The 23,090-nt window shown below is 44.1% G+C and overlaps 1 protein-coding gene across 1 annotated transcript; it reads left to right on the forward strand.

Moving 5' to 3' along the window:
- Positions 1-354: 354 nt before the first annotated feature.
- LOC140911118 (elongation factor 2-like) lies at positions 355-22,605 on the forward strand. The gene is given in 9 exon segments (XM_073343477.2): positions 355-702; positions 8,979-9,220; positions 10,516-10,697; positions 11,161-11,317; positions 11,319-11,364; positions 14,958-15,139; positions 19,859-19,964; positions 20,559-20,672; positions 21,915-22,605. Coding segments are annotated over 9 exon segments (1,128 nt in total). The 5' UTR covers positions 355-699; the 3' UTR covers positions 22,011-22,605.
- The last annotated feature ends 485 nt before the right edge of the window (positions 22,606-23,090 follow it).

Raw genomic sequence — 23,090 nt, forward strand, 5'->3', positions numbered from 1 at the left:
GGGGAGCTGGCATGGCAGGGGCTGGGGGACTGGCACAGGAGGGGACAGGGGATGGGGCACTGGCACGGGAGGGGAACCGGGGAAGGTGGAATCGCTGGGTACCGGGGGGAGCTGGCATGGCAGGGGCTGGGGGACTGGCACAGGAGGGGACAGGGGATGGGGCACTGGCACGGGAGGGGAACCGGGGAAGGTGGAATCGCTGGGTACCGGGGGGAGCTGGCACGGGAGGGGACAGGGGACAGGGGACTGGCCCGGGAGGGGAACCGGGGAAGGTGGAATCGCTGGGTACCGGGGGGAGCTGGCACGGGAGGGGACAGGGGACAGGGGACTGGCCCGGGAGGGGAACCGGGGAAGGTGGAATCGCTGGGTACTGGGCAGTACCATGGGAACCACTTGAGGGATGCTGAAACCCACCGAACCAAAGTAACCCTCCTGTATCTGACGGGATCCGCTTCAAGGCAGGGCTGCTCCTGCATCCCCAGCACCTCTGCTACCGGGGGACGCCGGCACTGGGCGAGGGGCAGCCGCAGCAGTCCCGAGCCCCGCGGGCAGGCGGGCGCTCGCGCGCGGCTGTGTCGCCCCATCCCGAATCTCCCTGCTCCGGGCCCGTCTCCGCCTGGCTCGGTCTCGGCTGGGGCGGAGGCTCCTGAAGCGCAGCGGCAGCCGGTGGTTGGGGCGGCGTCGGAGCCATGCGCCGCCATGGTGAGTGCCCCCCGGGCGGCAGGCCGCCGCGCCTCCCCGAGCCGGGCCGCCGTTGCTCCGGGGCCTGAGGAGAGGGCAGCCGAGGCTGGGCGCGGCCATTTTCCCGGCAGGGTCCCTGACACCGCGGCGTGTCTGTCCTGAGGCGGGCGGGGCCTGGGGGGGCTGCTGAGTCCCGCCTGCGGTCCCGGGGTCCCCCCGAGCGGGATCAGCCCCCCGGAGAGCCCGCCCCGGGGCTGCTGGAGCCTCCGAGTGGGGTGGGAGCTATACGGGGTGGGGACCCTCCCAAACGGCTGCTTTGAGCCTGCCCGCTGCTTGTGCGGGCGTCACACTGCTCCGAACTGCCCCTGACTCTGGATTGGGGCTGTTGACACGGTGCTATTGCTCCACCTCACTTCCGGGTTCTCCTTCGGACCCCCTGATAATCCCTGTTGTTCCCATCAAGGTGGCAGGCCTGTGAGTCAGGCCGCAGAGGGAAATGCTGCTCTGGTTTTTAGGGGGTGCTGGAGGTCATGACACACGCCAGGACTTTGTTGTGTGTTGTACCTTTTGCCCACCCTTCCTTGAGCCACACGTTCCCCCTACGGTTCTGGAGTTAAATAATGGCTGGCGCAGGTAGAGGGGGGTTAGCAGCATGGACAGGTAAGGGAGGTAAAAGGTAGCCCACCCTTTGAGGCAAGATCTGAAAGGGGTTTGAGGCGTGTCAGTACACATCCTGTGTTATACGTGCTCAGATCTGTTGTGCCTGAATCAGATCGTCTGGGTTTTCCTAGGAAATTGGAGGCAGGGCTGGGTGGTGGTGGTTGTTTTTTTTTTTTTAAAATTTATTTGTGTTTATTTTGTTGGCAAGCCAGCCCTATTACTCTAAATAGCACTGGCTGTTAATAATGTATCTCATCTCTGCTGAATATTTTTATCATAGGGATCAGTCTGTAATGAGCCTGGTTCTGTGATAAATAAATGCCATCTCCATGTTGCTCTTTTCTTTAATGTTGTTAAGATATCACAGTTCAGGCCTTCCATTTCTGTAACTTTTTGAGGGGGCGTGACAATATGTACACCTTTTACTGACTTATACCTCCCTTACTTGTGTTTACAAACATCAGCGATAAGTTTAGATGGGGTGTGTACATATTTACTTTATGTCGCTGTCTGTTCCTGACTTGAAACTGAGTTGTGGATCATTCCTCCCTGCCTTACAGTGGGGATCTAAACACTTCCAAGAGAAGAGAGGGAAGCTTGTTATGGGGGGGTGGAGGTTGATTCTCCCATGTCCCGGTGCTGCTGAGAGCCGGTGAGAAGCACTGCTGCAGTATGTGCAGCCAACATGGTTCATGTAGTTGTCCAGGAGTGATTCTGCTTTCCCACAGTTGTGGCTGTAAAATTTCTGGGTTTTGTTGAAAATCTGCTGTATTTTACTTGTAGAAGGGAGAAAAATACGCTACATTTTTGGATTGCCTTTTCACCTGCCCTTTCTCCATACTATTAAGCCCCATCTACTCTGTTGCAAGCTGGACCTACGTTTTGAGGCAGGATTCTTTTCTATGGCAGTCTGGTGCAGAAGACTGGAAACTCAGCAGCAGCTTTGTTTAAATATAAAACAAAATCCTGTAAATTAATTGAATATAAAGAATAACACTTTTTATGCTGTGTCCATATTTCCAGTTTTCTTTATGCCAAAAATTTTTGTATGAGGAATATGTTACTGTAACATAGAATTTGTCAGGAGTGGTTTTAGAGGTTTTTACAGTTGAGTAAGGTTTTAGTTGGGGCTTTTGGGACACAATTTGAGAGGAATGTGAGTAGTATATGGCTCAATAGCATTCATCACCATGTATTTTTGACAGGTTTCCATGCCCCATTTTGGGCTTATGTCCCGCCCTCAGTTTCCATTTCCCTTGGTGTCGAGGTTTGGTGCTGTCGGCCGTTTTGAAAATTTTTTTTCTTATTATGTTTGGTCAGGGGAATGTTGTGTGATTGTGCTTTGATGCGTTTGGTTGATTATTTAAAGGAAAAGGTTGAAAGAATAGAGTAAGAGAGCTTAAAGGAAATGAGTTTTTTTTAAAAATAAAGTTTTGGTTAGGTTTTGAGTAGGGTTGGGCAAACTACGGCCCGCGGGCCAGATCTGGGCCATCAGGGCTTTGGATCTGGCCTGCGGCACCACGGGAGTGCTCCCAGAAGCGGCTGGCACCATGTCCCTACAGCCCCTGGGGGAGGGCTCTGCACACTGCCCTAGCCTGCAGGCACCGCCCCCCACAGCTCCCATTGGCCAGGAACGGGGAACCACAGCCAATGGGAGCTTTGGGGGAGGTATCCACAGGTGTGGGCAGCATGCAGAGCGCTCTGCTGCCCCCTTCCCCAGGGGCCGCAGGGACGTGGTACTGGCCGTTTCCGTGAGTGGCGTGCGGTCAGGGCAGGCAGGGAGCCTCCCTAGCCCCGGTGTACACCGCTGCCACCGTGGAGCCACTCCAGGTAAGCAGCGCCTGGCCAGAGCCTGCACCCTGAACCTCTCCTGCACCCTGCACCCCAGCCCCTTGCCCTGAGCCCCATGCCACACCCCTCTTGCACCCCAACCTCCTGCCCTGAGTCCCCTCCCGCACTCCACACCCCCTCCTGCACCTCAACCCCCTTCCCTGAGCCTCCCCATACACCCCGCACCCCTCCTGTGCCCCAACCCCTTGCCCTGAGCCCCTTCATGCACACCGCACCCCCTCCCACACCTCAACTCCCTGCTCCAGCCCTACATTCATGGCCCTGCATGCAATTTCCCCACCCAGATATGGCCCTCGGGCCAAAAAGTTTGACCACCCCTGGTTTAGAGGAAAAAAGGAAAGAAAGATTGTTTGGTTAGGTTTAGTAAGGAGAGATGAGTTTAAAGACTAGAAAGAGAGGAAAAATAAGCACAGGGCAAAGAAAAAAGGATTTAGAGAATAAAAAAAAATTACGCAATAAGAGAGTCTGTGTTACTGAACACATGCAGAGCGAAACATCCTACCCCAGCAACTGCCGGTAGTGAAATGATAGCTGTTCTGGGAGACGAACCTTGGGAGTATCCCCGCCTCTTGGTGGACAAATCAGAAGCTCTTTTACAGCTACATCACAGAATGCACTTTTTGAGTCAGTCCTTTCATGACAAGATTTTAAAACAAGAGCCTTTCAGAAATGGGCTGTTGCGGAGTGGATTATTTGAAAAACTCTAGCCAATGAGCATTTGATCATGTAGAATCATAGAATATCAGGGTTGGAAGGGACCTCAGGAGGTCATCTAGTCCAACCCCCTGCTCAAAGCAGGACCGATCCCCAATTAAATCATCCCAGCCAGAGCTTTGTCAAGCCTGACCTTAAAAACTTCTAAGGAAGGAGATTCCACCACCTCCCTAGATAACGCATTCCAGTGTTTCACCACCCTCCTGGTGAAAAAGTTTTTCCTAATATCCAACCTAAATCTCCCCCACTGCAACTTGAGACCATTACTCCTTGTTCTGTCATCTGCTACCACTGAGAACAGTCTAGAGCCATCCTCTTTGGAACCCCCTTTCAGGTAGTTGAAAGCAGCTATCAGATCCCCCCTCATTCGTCTCTTCCGTAGACTAAACATCCCCAGTTCCCTCAGCCTCTCCTCATAACTCATGTGTTCCAGTCCCCTAATCATTTTTGTTGCCCTTCGCTGGACCCTTTCCAATTTTTCCACATCCTTCTTGTAGTGTGGGGCCCAAAACTGGACACAGTACTCCAAATGAGGCCTCACCAGTGTCGAATAGAGGGGAACGATCACGTCCCTCGATCTGCTGGCAATGCCCCTACTTATACATCCCAAAATGCCATTGGCCTTCTTGGCAACAAGGGCACACTGACTCATATCCAGCTTCTCGTCCACTGTAACCCCTAAGTCCTTTTCTGCATAACTGCTGCCTAGCCATTCAGTCCCTAGTCTGTAGCAGTGCATTGGATTCTTCCATCCTAAGTGCAGGACTCTGCACTTGTCCTTGTTGAACCTCATCAGATTTCTTTTGGCCCAATCCTCCAATTTGTCTAGGTCCTTCTGTATCCTATCCCTCCCCTCCAGCGTATCTACCACTCCTCCCAGTTTAGTATCATCCGCAAATTTGCTGAGAGTGCAATCCACACCATCCTCCAGATCATTTATGAAGATATTGAACAAAACCGGCCCCAGGACTGACCCTTGGGGTACTCCACTTGATACCAGCTGCCAACTAGACATGGAGCCATTGATCACTACCCGTTGAGCCCGACAATCTAGCCAGCTTTCTATCCACCTTATAGTCCATTCATCCGGCCCATACTTCTTTAACTTGCTGGCAAGAGTACTGTGGGAGACAGTGTCAAAAGCTTTGCTAAAGTCAAGGAACAAAACGTCCACTGCTTTCCCTTCATCCACAGAACCAGTTATCTCCTCATAGAAGGCAATTAGATTAGTCAGGCATGACTTGCCCTTGATGAATCCATGCTGACTGTTCCTGATCGCTTTCCTCTCCTCTAAGTGCTTCAGAATAGATTCCTTGAGGACCTGCTCCATGATTTTTCCAGGGACTGAGGTGAGGCTGACTGGCCTGTAGTTCCCAGGATCCTCCTTCTTCCCTTTTTTAAAGATGGGCACTACATTAGCCTTTTTCCAGTCGTCTGGGACTTCCCCCGGTTGCCGTGAGTTTTCAAAGTTAATGGCCAATGGCTCTGCAATCACATCCGCCAACTCCTCAATGTGTTCAAAGCCATGTATTTTTTCCAACTGCGACTTTAAAATCGGGAGCCTGGACAAAACAGCCATGTTCTTTTACAAAATGCCCACAGACGCCAAGAAACCTGAATTGCCTATGGGTGCTCCAGCTCATGTTCAGAAGAGAAGACCCATTTACACTTATTTTGCTAAAGAGACAGCACCGGTGCCGAACCCCGCAGTTCATCCTGAAATTGAACTGAAGAAACAGGAAGACTTTATGGAGTGGGAGGTGCTGGGGCGGAGATAGGACGAGGCAGGGGGAGTGGGTGGAATGGGGTGGGGCGGGAAGAGACAGTCAGGGTGGGGGAAGGGGTGGAGTGAGGGCAGGGCCTGGGGCAGAGTGGGGGGTCAAGCTCCCCCTGGGAACTGGGAAAGTTGGTGCCTCTGCCTCTTTCATATCCAGAACATTTATAGAAGCTTATAAGGGATGTTCGTAGTTGTATGTTAAGTCTCTTTTTAAAGATGTAATTTATAACAGTTGGGCATATTTGGAAATAAACATTTAATTCCAGAATTCTTTGATCCTCTGGAGATAGTGGAAAGTAATGTTTGATTCCTAAACCATCTAGACATGTCATAACTTAAATTGACTGCAAACCATTATGTAGATTGTCCTGAGAAAGCTCTCTATGGGAACCCTACAGGGTGGTTCTGTCTTCTACTCCTTTCTCTTCTCTCTCTAGACTTTATTCCTGGATATTCTCATCTGCTTTTGTAATTTCTACTTTCGTCTTTATGCTGCTGATTTATAAGTCCCTCTTCCTGTCTTTGCAAAAAGAAAAGGAGTACTTGTGGCACCTTAGAGACTAATCAATTTATTTGAGCATAAGCTTTCGTGAGCTACAGCTCACTTCATCGGATTCCTGTCTTGTATATCTAACTTTGTTGGTTTGACTTATGTAGCTGAAGTTTAGGGCCAGATTCACTCCAGTTTTGTTGATTTTGCCAGTGTAACCCTGCTGCAGGCTACCGTTATACATTGTAAGCAAAAAAGGCACAATTTTAACTTCTTTGTTTTGTAAAATCCTTCCTAGGCCAATTTTAAGAAAATGAGAATGTAATCAGTTGTGATTATATTACCATAAATGCATTACTATCACTGATTGCAATGATACATAGAAACATAGTAATGTATTCTTCGGCTTATGAGAAGCTAGTCTTCACTGTAAGTTTTAGAAGGACTTAGAGGGGTCTGCCCAGGGAAGCATGACCAGCAGCCTCCCTCTTACTCTCTCCACATATTGAGCAGTAGTGAGAAAGCTTGTAATGGACAAACTATGGAAATCTCCAGACCCTTGGGGCTCCTTTCCTAAAGTAGCTAGCGCCAACCACAGCCAAGGCCACAGAGTTTAAGTCAAGGCTTTCCACTTCTCTTATGTTCCACCTTCTATGGACATACACACTTGAAACAGAGGGATCTGCCCTGGTTATTGGGCCAGTGGCCTCTCCTCCCCATGGGAAACAGAAGCCAGGAGGAGCCTCCCAGGTCTTCTGACACCAATATTCACTCAACTCTGAAGCTTGACATCTGGGAGCCTGCTTCTCCACTCAGTGACTTCAGTGGAACTACACTAGCAACTCCCCTGGAATTTTTTCCCCTGACTTCCATTGGTTGTTGGTCCCCTTCATCCCACCCTGACCCTGCCTAACTTCACTCTTCTGCTGTTGTGTTTATCTCCTTTCCCATCTACCACTCTCCTCTTTTCCCTCTGTTTACGTACCCCCTCCTTTACCCCTTCAACCACTCCCCCAAAAGCAATAGTAATATAAATATTAAAAATGAAAAAGCAGACAAACCCTTAGAACTGACATTCCATGTGTGTGGGATGAACTGGGTCACTGTGCCTTTCTTGTGCCGTTATTAATTATTAGCATGGCAGTAGCATCTGAGGCCCCAGTAAGGGACTGGGGCTCAATTGTGCTTGGCATTGTACAAATATATAACAAAGACAGTCCCTGCCCTGAAGAGCTTGTCCTACATCTGTTTTTCGTCTTTTCAGATCTCTTTGGGATAGGGACTGTATCTTCCTATATGTTTTTACAACACTTAATACAAAGCCCCCTTCCTGGTTGGGCCTTAGGTTGCTACTGTAATATAAATAGTGATGTTGGAAATACATGGCATTTCAAATCTGCAATGTACAAATCTTCTCACTGATATCAGTGTAACTCAAATTATAGGAACAGCTTTAACACCTTTTAGAGAACACCCAGTCCTGTGAAAGAAGTGTGTGAACTGGAATTACTTTTATTCAAGCTGACAACTAATAATGAAAAACTAAACAGCTGCATGGAAAGCAACTGTGTTAAAGCAAAGAATACAGAAAATTTAAGGCCATGTCTACACTACCACTTATGTTGGCAAAACTTGTCATTCAGGGGTGTGAAAAAACTCCCCCCCCAAGCAACATAAGTTTTGCCAGCATAAGCACTTGTGTGCACAGTGCTTCTGCCAACATAGCTCTTGTTTAGGTGGTTTTATTATGTAGACAGGAGAGCTGTGCTGCTGTAAGTTCAGTAGTGTAGACATGGCCTAAACAGGTAATGTGACTCTGACCCTTATTTCAAAAGATAAATAATCAAAACAAATATAGTATCATTGTAGGTATCCAAATTCCCTTTGTCCGAAAATCCTGGTTATCTGAATCCATGTGCATCCCCATGTTAGTCACTAGAACTTCTGCTTATCTGAATGCCCAGTTATCCAAAAGCTTTGGATGTCTCCCAGGCCCTTTGGATAAATGGGAGTATACTGTACATTCTTTGTATGTATATGTGTAGAAATAACTTTCTACTTATATAAGCATTGTATTGGGGGGGAAGTGGCAAACCAGGTATGTTCTGGAGAAAATAAATGACAAAGTTCAAAGAAATAAAGATACAATATTTACATAAATTAATAAAGTGGCTTAGTGTAGGCCTGGCCTAGATTCCTATGACATGCAAATAAGGGTATTTACAAATATAGAAGGAAAGGGTTTAATTAGTAAAAGCACATCTCATAATACTTTTGTTTGTTAGTTATCTATAGCCACACACGTGTTCCACCTTAACTCTGTATCTCCTGACTTGTGAGAAATAGGAAGGGGTCACATTGGGCCAGCTTATGCTGCCTCAGCAAGTTGATACATTTTTTTAAGAAGTTGCCAATTTGTGTTGTGAAATCAAAGTAATTTTTAAAATGAAGTTTCTAGCCTTTATAGTTACAAAAACTATCCGCAAAATGTGAACTGAGTATATCTCAATGCTGTGATATCTGTAACAACAGCTCAGAGAGTTAGGAACTACTCCATTCAGCTCTCTTGTATTTGAACTCTGAATCCTAATGGTGATTATTTAAAATGTCACAATTAACAATAATACAAAATAGGCAGTTTTTATGAGGTGAAATGTGTATGTAATTTGTTTCAGATGTCATTGAAGTATAAAATACAGTACTATCCTATAGAAGTCTTCTATAACACTGGTTCTTTCCCCGCCTCAAATAAATTGGTTAGTCTCTAAGGTGCCACAAGTACTCCTTTTCTTTTTGCGAATACAGACTAACACGGCTGTTCCTCTGAAACCTGTGAATTTCACTGTAGACCAGATCCGAGCGATCATGGACAAAAAGTCCAATATCAGGAAAATGTCTGTGATTGCTCATGTTGATCATGGCAAATCGACACTGACAGACTCTTTGGTATCTAAAGCAGGTATCATTGCTTCAGCCAAAGCTGGTGAAACACGATTCACAGACACGCGGAAAGATGAACAAGGAAGATGTATCACAATCAAGTCTACGTAAGTACCATAAAGTTATTTTTAACCTTTGTCTGAATCTTGTAATGCAACACTGTAAAACTGCCTCCTCACAACCCCACACACACACTCAGATTTTTTATGAGAATATTCATATATGGATTAATGTTATTGTTAATAAAATTAATGTTAATAGGCCATGCTATCTGATGACTGTATCACCATACTTTGCTGAAAGCATAGTAGCGATTATTTTCAGAATTCCTTACCTACAGAAGATACAAATGTTAGTCAGTTGAATTAATAAAATGAATATAGTACTATCAAAGCATTGCTACGTCAATGCTAGGACCTTTAATTTACAGGGTAGTTGGGGATATCTTCGTTAATTATTTGCTGTTCCACTTGTTTCTTTTGAGCCAATATGTCCTGCAGCTATGCTTCTTGAATTGAGAATACATATTATATCCTCCATACAGATGTTGTGATCTTTATTTTTTAAAGTGCTAAATCATCAAGTGGATTCTTACGGTTGCACTCTTCTCCTAATATAATATTTTCTGTTTGTTACTTGAAACAGCACACATTTAAAATGAAACCCACTAATTGACACTTCATTCTTTTTTAGTATTAAATTTGCCATTTTTCTTCACTTGTGCACGTAGAATTTAAATTGAAATACTTTGATGGCTTTTAGTTTTAAGAATCTAATATGAATGTTTAATTATTTTAGTTTGTAGATAACTTGTAGGTAGTGCTAATTATATTAGAGTTATTTTTGTAACAAATACTTTTGTAAAATGGACGATATCAGGGTTCATCTTATAAACAGCATGTAGTGGTCTCTCCTACTTGCTCTGGGCCAGATTCTGACACTTTTACTCATAATGAGCAGTACCTTATTCTGAGTAGTTCCTTTGATCTTAACAGGATTACTTGCAGCAGAGTAAAATACGACTCATTGACCAGAAGTGGCAGAATCTGGCCATTTGTGATGATTGAGAATAGCATCTTGACATGTGACGTATGACTCCGTGCAACGGTGTCAACCAGTTGAAAATAAGTTTGTAGAGCAAGTGATTTGGGCCAGGACTACAGTGTTATAGCATGACAACTATCCTGCTATGTTGGTCTTGAATCAAAACAGAAATTCCTTACAGCCAGAGCAAAATGTTGGATCCCAAGAATTTTATGAGCCCAAAATAGTGTTGAGTAGTTCCTCTTTCATTTTCCTTTAGTTTATGTACATCATGATGACTGTGTTTTTTACAGAGGAGCTACAGGAGACTCCATAATATACATTTTAAATTACTGAAATAAAATGTTCTCTCTTGTAGGGCAATCTCTCTGTACTATGAACTCTCGGACAATGACTTGGCCTTTATCAAAGAGTACAAAGATGGTTCGGGTTTTCTTATTAATTTAATCGACTCTCCTGGACATGTAGATTTCTCCTCTGAAGTTACAGCAGCTCTTCGTGTCACTGATGGTGCCCTTGTAGTTGTTGACTGTGTTTCAGGTGAATGTGCTTTAATTAAAAGATTTTGCTGCCTGGTGGGTGACTTAATGCATAGGCCTTCTTGCTTTGAAGGTTTAGATTCAGTTTGGAACTAGACTGAAAGTGAATTGATGGTGGGTGTTAGTCCCTAGCATGTTCTCCTGTTCACACCACGAGGGATGAATCTGACCATTCAGGCTCTGTGGGTGAAGTGTAGAGTGGCTGGGGAAGTGAAATCCATCCTCCAACCCAGCATCAGAATGCAAGGCTGCTGCTCAAACTCCCCATTTCTCCCCCCAGCCTTTTACAGTTGCTATCCCAGTTTATAGACTGGAATAATAGCTGCAGTCTGTCCCTGCCAATTGCACAAAGCACTGAGGCTACACAAGGAATTTCTGTGCTGGGATTCTCTGGCCAGTTTATATAGCATAAAGTGGCCTTAGCAGACTGAAAAATCTGAACCATTGACTTTTTTTCCTCTTAGGGGTGTGTGTTCAAACAGAAACTGTTCTGTGTCAAGCAGTTGCTGAGCGCATCAAGCCAGTACTGATGATGAACAAGATGGATCATGCTCTGTTGGAGTTACAGCTAGAACCAGAGGAACTTTATCAGACCTTCCAGCGTATTGTGGAAAGTGTCAATGTCCACCTATGGAGAAGGTGAAACTGGACCGATGGGTAATATTATGGTAAAGAAAACCCAAGTTTTTGCTTTAAATGGTACCAAGAATAAATATATCCAGAAGCTTCTGTGGTAGTTCACACTTCCTTACCGGGATCCTGTCGCAAACATGTTTGTAGATTTTGTATAGGAGAATGAATTAAAATATTTCTACAGTGGAAGCTGGCAGTTTCCTGAACTCAAGATCCTCTGGCCTACCACCTGAAGATACTTCTGGTCAGCCCCCTGCTACCTGTATTGTTTCATCCTCATGCAGAACAGGAAATATATGAGAGAGGGCAACCAGTTGAGAAAGGAAGCAACTAGAAATCCGGAGCTGAAGGGGGAGAAAAGGTAGCAGTAGGGCGTCAGAGAGCTAGTGGGGAATAGATGGAGCAACAGGTGGGAAGACAGCTTGAAGAAGAGGAGAGAAATGTAGATACTCCTAAATGCATGTTTTGACATTAAAATATTGTGAATTTTAAAGCATTTCAGGGTCAGCATTTCTTCTGCCTTTGAGAGAAGAATAAGGTGTAGACATAGGCATAGCCTTGGGGTTCACACCAAGGACCAGGAGTTAGGAGATTTGGATTCTTTTGTTGATTTTGCTATTTAACTCATTTATGACGCTGTGCAAGTCACTTCCTTTGCTGTGCTTCTGTTTCCCCATATGAGGATAACAATATTTCACTACTTCACAGTGATCCTGTGAGGCTCCTTCAACAATTGTACATGAAGCCCTTCAAAATCATCAGATGGCAGCTGGTAGTAGAAGTTTATAACATTTTTGTGGCACACAAACTGGATTTGCTGTCCTCTCATCGACCTAATTAGGCTATTGGGAGCTAAAATCATTGACACTGTAATAATAGGTTATACATAGCCTTGAATGAAAGCTGTTCTATCTGGTGCTTGACATAGATGTATGAGTATTATTCCCATTTTGCACTTAGGAACAGCAAGTCATGGAGAAATGATGCGACTTGCCCAAGGTTACAGTCAGTATGGAAGAGTTTAAAATATAATCCTGACTATTAGTCCTGTGTTCTAATCACTAGATCATGCTGTAGTAAGTATTGTGTAATCAGTTTCATACATTAGCTCTGAGACAAGCTAGTTCTTTATAGCCACACATTTCAGACCTGGATTCCTAAAGTTTAGCTTCTAAATCCATATTTAATTTTAGAAGCCGCCAACTTTGAAAATTGTTACCTCAAAGAACTAACTTGTCTTGCAGCTAACTGATAAAACTGACAATACCCATGTCACATTTTGGGGTTCAGACCAATGAGAATAGGATCTTCTTCTGCCCTGTAACTGTAGGTGCCTTAAATGCTCTGCTGCTATGGTTCACAGCTTGCATACCAACAGCCAGCAAATATGCAGTTCCCTGAATATCTGTGTGCTCTGCAGCCCTTGTACAGTACTCTGCTCCCACCAGTCTGCCTACAATACAACAGCCGCACCGTGGTCTCCACCAGCCTGGGTTACTACTTGCAGGGTGACCCCAACACACCCCCAGGCCCTAATTTCCCCAAAAGTGTGTGCCCTGAAATGTCCAGCCCCCTCCTGGAATACTTGGAGGCATAATAAGGTTCATTGCTCCTTTAAAGAGTCAAAAGCATAGCAGCTTGTTGCTGTAACTGGAGTTAATAATCACATCAAGTCAAATACAGTAAGGGGTTGATTTAGATTTTAGACTAAAAGGTCAAACAAGTTTATTTAATCAAAATGGAAGTGTTGAATTCAAATATAAGGGATAAAATCAAAATGGTTACAAGCAAAGAAGAGTAAAATATGCTTTCTAGTGGCTAAGACTTAAATCAACAAGCTATAGCCTTAGTTCCAGGTAGATTTCTTACTTTTTTTTTTCTTTCCAGCCATGGCTGACTTTCAGTCAAGACCTTCCACAGAAGTACAAGGTGCTAGTTCCCCTTGTCTTTCTCAGTAAAGGGTCTTTGCCTAAGTAGCTTTCTCACCTATATTCAGTTCCCAGAGTCTTCAACCCCTTGGTTGAAGGACCTATCTTTCTGAGATTGAAAGAGCTCTGTCCCTTTGTAACTGTGCAGTGATGGAAGCCAAGATGGCATCTTCTTCTCCCCTTATAGCTTCCCCAACTCACTGTTTTGTCTCCAGACTCAGGATAACCTCATATTGTTCTTCCCTAACTGTGGAGTTCCCATCCCCCCGCTTATTTGTACGTAAATGAGGCTTTCATTATATTTGGTCACACCTTGCTTAATTTCAGCAGTGAGAGGTAGATAGCTGCCTTCCCACCTGTCTGGGAGAAAACCTGTTTTTGTCAAAACTTTAAACCATAATGAGTATTCATAACTCCTCCATGCAGTGTTAATACTTACATTTCACAATTATATGAAAGTTAATGACACCTTGGTGATTAATAAGAGACCTTCCTTGAGACACTTATTATAATACAGCAATGTTGTACAGACGTTCCCCGGGTTACGCTAACCCGACTTACGCAAATCCGCATTTATGGAAAAAGTTCCGTAAGCTAGAAATAGGAGGGTTGTTGGGGTTTTTTTGCGTAATGGTCAGAGATACGTTTCCGACTTACGAAATATTCGAGTTACACAACGCGTTCCGGAACGGAACACTTGCGTAAGTCGGGGAACGTCTGTATATAGTCAGTTGATTAAATTACTTACAATTTGAGATTTAGACTTCCTGTCTCTATAGTCCAGTAAATCATTGAAATGTATTCTCAGATAAAGATCCTTTTCTCCTTCTAGGAAGGGACGCCATGTTGTCTGGTGAAGACTTCATGCTGATTCCTCCCCAACTGGTGATAATTGAGTCATTACCTCCTCCCCTTGTTAGCTTGATGGTTTTGTTTACCTTTTGAATAAATGCACCTTCATTGGCTCTGTCTGATGGCCAGGCTGCTCAGACAAACAAATACACTGTTCCATTAGGGCAGACTGGGCTTATGCACTGCTTGCCAAGCACATAACTCTAGCATATATTCATAACTTTCTATGCACCCGGTACCTATATCATGCAAGAATGTTAATGATCAGTGAGTTATTAGTTTTGCACTGATATCTTACACAACATCATAATCTGTATCTAAAAGGTAACAGTGTGTTAGGTGTAGTAAGTATGTCAGGCCTGACAAGAGCTGCTGCAAAGAGTACTGAACCACCAAATGGCCTCTGTCGCAACCTACTACATCATGGTCTGGAGGTTAGAACGAGGGCTTATTAGCTAGGATTGTATCCTAGGCTCTTCCACATTGGGGTTCAGTGGAGCTGCAGATACCCAGCCACTAAAAATCAGACCACTTTGCCTAAGTTTAGGCACCCAGGTTTCAACTTCCAGAGGTAATTCAATATCAAATATTCACAGAAATTCATGGAAATATTTGGAAGGCTTTAATCAAACTTTTTGCTGTAGATATCTTTGTAAAATATAATCAAAACTCTTTGGGTGTAATTGGATTAGCAAAATGGGACAAAATAGAACTCTTGCTTCAAAGTAAGATCCAACAAGACCAGTCTTGTCAAGATTGCGGAATATTTTGGGAGCCTCAGTCACATGCTACATCCCACTGAAAGCAAAGTGTCTTGTCCCAGGCATTAACTATCATTCTGTTTTTAGATTGATCCCCTTATTGGTACTGTTGGGTTTCGCTCTGGTTTACATGGCTGGGCATTTACTTTGAAGCAGTTTGCTGAGATGTATGTGGCCAAATTTGATGCCAAAGGTGAAAAAGCACAACTCCCTCCAGCCGAACATTCAAAGAAAGTAGAAGACATGATGAAAAAGCTTTGGGGAGCAAAGTGAGTGATGAAATACACATGTATACATAGGCACGTGCTTAGATACCACAGCGATAGGCTGTTCAGGAATAGCTTAATAAAGTGTATATATTTAGCACAGTGGCTTAGTCCCCCCCGCCATCCCTTTAGGGCCCTTTAAGAACTCATAGTTAGGACCCTATCAAATTCGCGGTCATGAAAAATGTGTCACGAACCATGAAATCTGATCTTTTGGGTACTTTTACCTTATACTGTAAAAGTATACAAAAGTATACAGCATTTCTCAAACTGGGGCTCCTGACCAAAATTTGCTATTTATGCCATGACCAACTTGCAAAAATGTGTGATTACTCCACAATTTAAGTGGACCCCTACTTACAGTTCAGAGCAGTTCAACCAGTCCCACAAGGGGTCCCATTTATTTACTCCACAGAGTACTCACTGGCCCTCCAGGCCCCAACCCCAGTTCAGTCTCTCTCTCAGTAGTCCAAAATACCGCAGTGTATTTGAAAACAGAACACAGACTCTCACCGTGTTGACCCCAGTTTCAGCTAGGCACAGCCCCATCCTTCCTGAGGATTCTGTCTGCTTCCCATTACCTCTTGCCTGGAGTCTGTCCTTCTCCGCAGGTCATTCTAGGTAGGCCTTTGGTATCTGTCCCCTGCTTCTTGGGCAGGATCTCTCCTTGCCTTGAAAGCTTTCTCCTGAACTTCCTTGGCTTAGTATCAGGCTTCCTGCCTCTAGCAGTCTCAGTTGCTCTCTCATCCACCATCCCCAGCAGTTGCCTGCTGCACTTTATATAGAAGTACCTTGATTTCTCTTAGGTGGGGCTCATCTTGTAATCAGGGCTGGCTTAGCCCCAGGCTCTCCTGCCCCTGGGCAAGGCACCCTGTTCCAGTATACATATTTAATCCAGACAGTTTGTGGAGAAGTAGCTTATGCCTTTACAAAAAAAAATGTTAATGAGCAGCCTGAAGAACTAGACATAGTTAACATGTATGGCTCAACAATATGTCTGTGTGCATGTGTATATATAAAACTATTAGGAATACTACACGTATGTGATACAAATATATTCCAGAGGGGGATTCTGATGGCATGGTGGGGTGGGAGAGAGAGAGAGACTGGATTGTTGCCAAAACTTTAGGATGGAGTTTGCTTTTATTACAATGTGTGGATAAACTGAATGTGCAGCAAGTTAGATTATAGGCCTAATCCAAAGCCCACTGAAATCAGTTGCAGTCTTTCTACTGAATTCAGAGGGCTTTGTGTTACCCAGGGTTTTCAGAACCCAAAGCAGTGGTAACTTAAATGTTTCTCTCCAGGCAGTGTCAGGAATAAATCAATGGGGACACAGTTCCTCCATCTGCTAAATGATTGGTACAAACCAGAGTGCTTTTTTCTCAGGTCTTAAACACACACACATATATGCTGTAGTGGTAGGTTCAGAGTATCCCAAATATTATAGTTACCCAATGTTTGAAATTGGGGGGGTGGGGAGAAAACCTGGATTTGTGCTGGAAATGGCCCAGCTTGATTATCATACATATTATAAGGAGAGTGATCACTTTAGATAAGCTATTACCAGCAGGAGAGTGGGGGGGGGGGGGAAACCTTTTGTAGCGGTAAACACCCATTTTTTCATGGTTTGTGTGTATAAAAAGATCTTCTGTACTTTCCACAGTATGCATCCGATGAAGTGAGCTGTAGCTCGCGAAAGCTTATGCTCAAATAAATTGGTTAGTCTCTAAGGTGCCACAAGTACTCCTTTTCTTTTTGTGAATACAGACTAACATGGCTGTTACTCTGAAACCAATGTTTGAAATGGTTTCACATGATCAACAGCTAGGTTTCCAGGGGGCCTCCTTTTGTCCAGCTGTTGGGGAGTTTAGGTGTCAACTCTTTGCCCGAAGAAAAGCTTCTTTGGACTGTTCCAAAGCATATTCTTTTGCTTAATTTTTTTATAGCTAGCTTAAACAAAGCATAACTCATAGTGATTCCTAGTGGGTCAGCATACTAACCCCTAGTGGGTCACCAATTTTCTTAATTTTAGCAAACTACTCATTATTTCTTATTAAAGCATTTCTGGTATTTCTAGTTATAACAACAATAAAATTTATATGTCAGGAGCACTTAAAACCAACGTTGGCTGTCCAACCATTCTTTTCATTTTCATGATATGTTACCTTTCTGTCCCATCCTCCGATTCTGATTAGCAAAACTGCAATCATGCAGCTGTTTGGCCTTGCCTCTCAGAGCCCTAAAATTATTTCTAGCTATGTTGTGTTTGGTTTTCAGCTAGAAGTCGCTGGACACACAAAATGGCTGACTTCAGTAATATCAAGTTCTGGGGTTACATTTGGACCATGCCTTATAGCAGGAGGAATAATTATGCACAGATGAATTATAACTGCATTGTTTGAAAGTTACAGGCTAATTATTAGAAGATGTATTAATGCTTAGAAAGAAATTTTCAGATTAAAGGCACTACGGAAGTTCGAAGTCCTTTACAGATGTTAAATAAAATCTAATATTACTCCATGACTAGGGCTATACCAAATTTCACAGCCATGGAAAACACATCATGGTCTGTGAAATCTAGTCTTTTATGTTTTTACCCTGTACTATACAGATTTCACTGGGGAGACCAGGGTTTCTCAAATTGGGGGTCCTGACCCAAAAGAGAGTTGCAGGGGGGTCTCAAGTGTGTTTTAGGGGGGTCGCAGTACTGCCACCCTTACTTCTGCACTGCCTTTGGAGCTGCTGCTGACTGAGGGTCCATCTCTGCAGGCAGCAGCGCAGAAGTATGGGTGGCAATACCATACCAGGCCATCCTTACACTTCTACACCGCTGCTGGTGGCAGCTCTGCCTTCAGAGCTGGACTCCTGGCCAGCAGACGCTGCTCTCCAGCTGCCCAGCTCTGCAGGCAGCACCACCGCCAGCCAAAGCACAGAAGTAAGTGTACAGTACTGTGACTCCCCCACAACTCCTTTTTGGGTCAGGATCTCTACAATTACAAAACCCTGAAATTTCAGATTTAAAAAGCTGAAATCATGAAATTTACAATTTTTTAAATCGTATGACCGTGACATTGACCAGAATTGACCGTGAAATTAGTAAGGTCCTATTCATGAGATAAGCAAGTTTATGAGGATATTTAGCATAGAGTTGAGGTGATTTATCCAAGATAACAAAAGGTATTTTAGGTAGATGCAGGAGTTCCTGGCACCCAATTCTTTGCTCAAGCTACTAGACCAATTTCAGTGATTGAAAACACAAATCTAATCCCAGTGCATGGGTATCTCTTACAAAACAAAAACACTTGCTTCCTGTACTTCTTTTATCCAAAGCAATTAACTCTTCTCCCTATGAATGTAACAGCTCTAAAATGTTCCAATTAGGAATCTCTCCTTTTCCTACTATTTTAGTGCCCTGTACATAATTCAAGGTGTTCCACACTGAAGCACAGTCTTGTTCTCACAAAGTGATTGATCAGTAGAAATCTTGAAAAGTTTTCAAACCATGGATGATTATCATCTCTTCGAATACTTTTCCTCTAAAGTTCAAACCGGATGAGTAAAGCACCTTAAATCAGTGGCAGATTAATGCACAAGGGCCCTGGCCTATCTGGGGCCCCCCAGAGGGGCACTGGAACCTGTTGTAGTAGGAAGAGAGCCTGAGACATAAGCCCTTGTATTAGAGGCCCGGTATGAGGCAAGACCTGCTTACAAAGTTTGGCAAGAACAGGGCTAATAATGCAGAAGTACACATTCCTAAGAAATGCTAAGCATAGAGTACTTATGCAAACATATTCCGATATTAGGTGGTACCGGAACATCCCAATATTAAGGATGGTATAAAAACATTCCCCAAAGATAACAGGAACACACTGGCCCCTTCTTAAGGATAAGGCTAGGATGACTGTATGTAATAGAGATCTTTTAATTGAACCAACATGTACAAGGTGATGGGTAATAAATAGCCATGTCAGGAGGCAGTAACTAACTATGTCAGAGGCAGTACTAACTTGTTTGTATCAGGGTATAAAGATGTATGTCAGAGGGAGTACTTTTGTCCAGCCGAGGGGGGAATGGAAAGTCCCACCATTTGCTGAGCTGTGTCCATTGTCACAGGCATGTCTTAGTATTCTTGTCAAGTTTGCCAGGTGCTATTACCGTGCTTTGTTGACAGTAAACCTGGCCTGGTGCCTTCGTACCTTAACGGATCTTGTGGTCATTGGGCTGTTTGCTCAAGGTCTGCTCTGCCGGATGTCTGCGCAGAGCTGGGGCAGTACACAGGGAGAACACACACATGCAGCCGAACATCTAACCACACCTGTGTAAAAGTGGGGGTGGGGCCACTGGTGCCAGAATGGTAGCTCTACCCCTGCTCCTTTTCTTCCCCCCTGGGGCCCCACCCATTGGCCCAGCCAGAAGTTGGAGCTGGGTTGTGATAAGAGCCACCAAGGGAGCTCGGGCTGCTGTGGGGAGCCCCAGACCTTCCACCTACCTGGGCAGGGGCTGGGGTGCTTGAAAGCAGCCCCCAGCCCGTGTCCTCACTCCCCGGGGCGCGTTGCCCAAGGCTACTACAGCCATGTTAAAAAGTCGGCAGGCCATGGCCACCCTGGCCCACCTAGTTCCGGTGCCCTTAGGCCCCCAGAGTGTGGGAGGCCCAAATGTTCTTTGTGCCCAAGGCCCAAATAAATCTTAATTCGCCTCTTCCTTCAACTTTTTATTTAGATATTTTGATCCAGCAACTGGAAAATTCAGCAAATCAGCCACCAGCCCAGATGGAAAGAAATTGCCACGGACGTTCTGCCAGCTTATTCTGGATCCCATCTTTAAGGTAAAACAAAAAGTTAATCTGTAGCTGCCCCAACTGGCATTTTCATTCGGTGGTATAAGTGTAGGATTCAGCCTAGAAAAAGACAGAGGCTCACTCACCAAACCTGGACTCCATAAGCTGGTTATTTGTACAGCACACACCATGTGTGCAGTCCCTGCCTTCCAGAATTTATGATCTAGGTAAACTACATACAACAGCATGAAGGAGAAGGAAGGCAACACAAAGTCTGAAAGAGGAATGGAATGTGGCACAGGTCTTGTTGTTCTCCATTTAAAAAAAATTGTTAGTGCAGTGAATTTGTTTTAATATATAAAAGAAATTATTTTGGTGTTATCCAAATCAAAGGTTTAGGAATTATCTTTCATTGGGAGGTTTAGAAAATACATTTGGTGTGACTGTCATCTTTCAGATCTTTGCTGGAAATCATGAATTTTGTTTTTTATACAGAACAAAGAATTATTAAATAAAAACCTAAATTTGGAGACTGTGAGGGCATTTTCAACCTGCATGTTACAGATCCACTATTTACAGCAATATGTTGGAACAGATTTAAGATGTATAATGGTAAATCTTTTACCACACTTTCCTCTGTAGATCTTCGATGCTATTATGAACTTTAACAAGGAAGAGACAGCCAAGCTGATAGAGAAACTTAACATCAAGCTGGATGCTGAAGATGGAGACAAAGAAGGCAAACCACTTCTGAAGGTATTTTAAAAAGATTTAATGCAATAATTCAGTTTGACTTTTTTCCTTTAACCCAATAGTCAGGATTAATGGAGTTGCAACATTTGCTGCTGGTCCCCTTCTATTTTTGCTACACAGCACAGCCCTCCAGAATACTTTATGGGTCTTAGAAGGACCTACCTTACTTGTCAGTTGCAAATCTCAAATTTATCAACTAATCATAGGGGGCAAACAAAGACAACCTTGTGTATCTAGAGTGCCACAATTCACAATAAATTATCTAGAAGTGTGAGCCCTTGAGATATGTGAACAGGATTTGAGTCTGATACTGTACAACCAAACAAAGGCATATTGGTTAAGAGGGAGAGAATGTAGATTGCACATTCAGGTAAATAAATAACTGAAGAAAACTGCTACTGCAACATATATATATTTTGCATCAGTTGCCTTGAGAACTATAACTTTTTCAAAGTTGCCTCTGCACATTCCCACATATGGGATGTGCTAACTTGTCCATTGAGCTTTGAGAAATGTCTAGAAAAGCAGTGACTATTGGGACCTCACAGGTACCGTTCTGCAGCACTTAGTGTTCAGAGCAGAGGCTGTAAGAAGCTTTATCTCAGTTCTTCTGCTAAACCCCAGAATCCTTAAGGGTATAAGACTCCATGGAAGAGGGAAAGGCAGGCGGGTAGTGTGGCTGTGCAGAGCCAGCCGTCACAAAGAGCTGCAATTACTATTACTGTAGAGCACAGAATTAATAACTCCTAGAAATGTCATGAATAATGGTGTAATTGGGTCTCCTTTCTACAATTTTCCACAACTGATTAGTTAAATTTGATGGCAAAACTACACATAGAAAAGTTATAGTTATGCTCATGGTTTGTCAATAAACATTAAAACTGCTGCTTCCATTCATAGCTTCAGAGTTTAATGTGGCCCGAAGCATAGTTTCCTCCTGAAATGTAGTGCACCAGCTTGAAAAAAGTGAGTTTTCAGAATGCTCCATTTGAATAATTCAAATGTTAATTATTTTCATTAAAAAAGAAAAAAAACCAGGCAATGAGTGGAATAACTGCTTAATTAGATTAAAGTCTTTTGAACTTTTAAATGGTCCCAGGAGAGCTTTGATTAGTTGTCCTGGTTTTTGCCCCAACTCTGTTTTTGGCTAGTGTCTAGAAGGGCATTAGTTATTTCTGGGGTCAGTTGTTATGTTTATCACCTCAAATAAAGTTTCAGTGAGGATGCAGCATTTGTGTTTCTCAGGCTGATGCGCCACTGGCTGCCTGCTGGAGATACCTTGCTTCAGATGATCACCATGCACCTGCCTTCCCCTGTAACGGCACAGAAATATCGTTGTGAACTTCTGTATGAGGGGCCACCTGACGATGAAGCTGCTATGGGTAAGGAGGGAGCTCTTTGACTTTGCAACTCTAACTACACAATGCCCATAGCAAAGATAAAAATACGTTGTTATACACATCAGATGGAATAAAACTGACTAGCTGACAAGCCACATAAATCTGGCTCAGAGTTGGTTATTACATTGTGCTGGCCTTTTCTTTATTTAATTTGTTCCATTACTCTGTTTGTATGGTGCCTAACACAGTGGGGCTCCAAACTGGTTGAGGTCTCGAAGTGCTACCACAATACAATTGTTCAGTAATAATAATTCAGTGTTTTCATGCTGCTGCACAATCCAGTTTACCTCCTTATGTGCTGGATGGTCTTGTGTGTGAAACTGTACTCTTTAATTCAGTCCCTGAGAATACATGGGTGGGATGAGTTTGGAGGATGATGGAATCCTGCTGTCCCACTCGAGACATGACGTGTTAGGGGGCTGTGGAAGTACACTGCACAGCACCCACTCGGACTCTTCCAGTCAGTTATCCAGGCTGGATTAGTTCAGAGCACATACCCACTTTTTGGAGTTTTGATTTATTAAATCACTTCTTTAGTTGCTGGAATTCATGCACACTCTGGCTCCATATAAGAGTCTTGATAGGTTTTCTTGCCTCTATTCAGGCGGCGCTCTTTCCTGGAGTTGGGTTTGTACTTCAGATGGTTTCTCCCAAGCAGGAATTCCCCAGTGCCCCTCTTGGAGCTGTGGTTATAGCTTAGGCCAGCTGTACGCCTTACCCAGCTGCTCCTTTTCCCCAATTAGTCCTCAGGTTCAGCAGGCAGGCCTTCTGCTGTGAATGAGGCAGTATATATGCTGATCCTCTTCCTAAGGATCATTCCAGTTGGCTGGGAGAGAGGAGAGCCTTGTCCCACCGACTCTGCAAGGCTCCTGGTCCCTTAAAGAAATGGTAATGGCATGTCCTCCCAACACTAATTCCCAGAACCATTTTCTCTCTACCAATATCTCCTAGGGTCCTTGTATATATCAGACCTCCCAAAATCTTAAAAGGCCACAACATGTGATGGCGATGGGTTGATCTG

The sequence above is a fragment of the Lepidochelys kempii genome, chromosome 5, assembly GCF_965140285.1.
Source record: "Lepidochelys kempii isolate rLepKem1 chromosome 5, rLepKem1.hap1, whole genome shotgun sequence".
NCBI classification, from domain to species: domain Eukaryota; kingdom Metazoa; phylum Chordata; order Testudines; family Cheloniidae; genus Lepidochelys; species Lepidochelys kempii.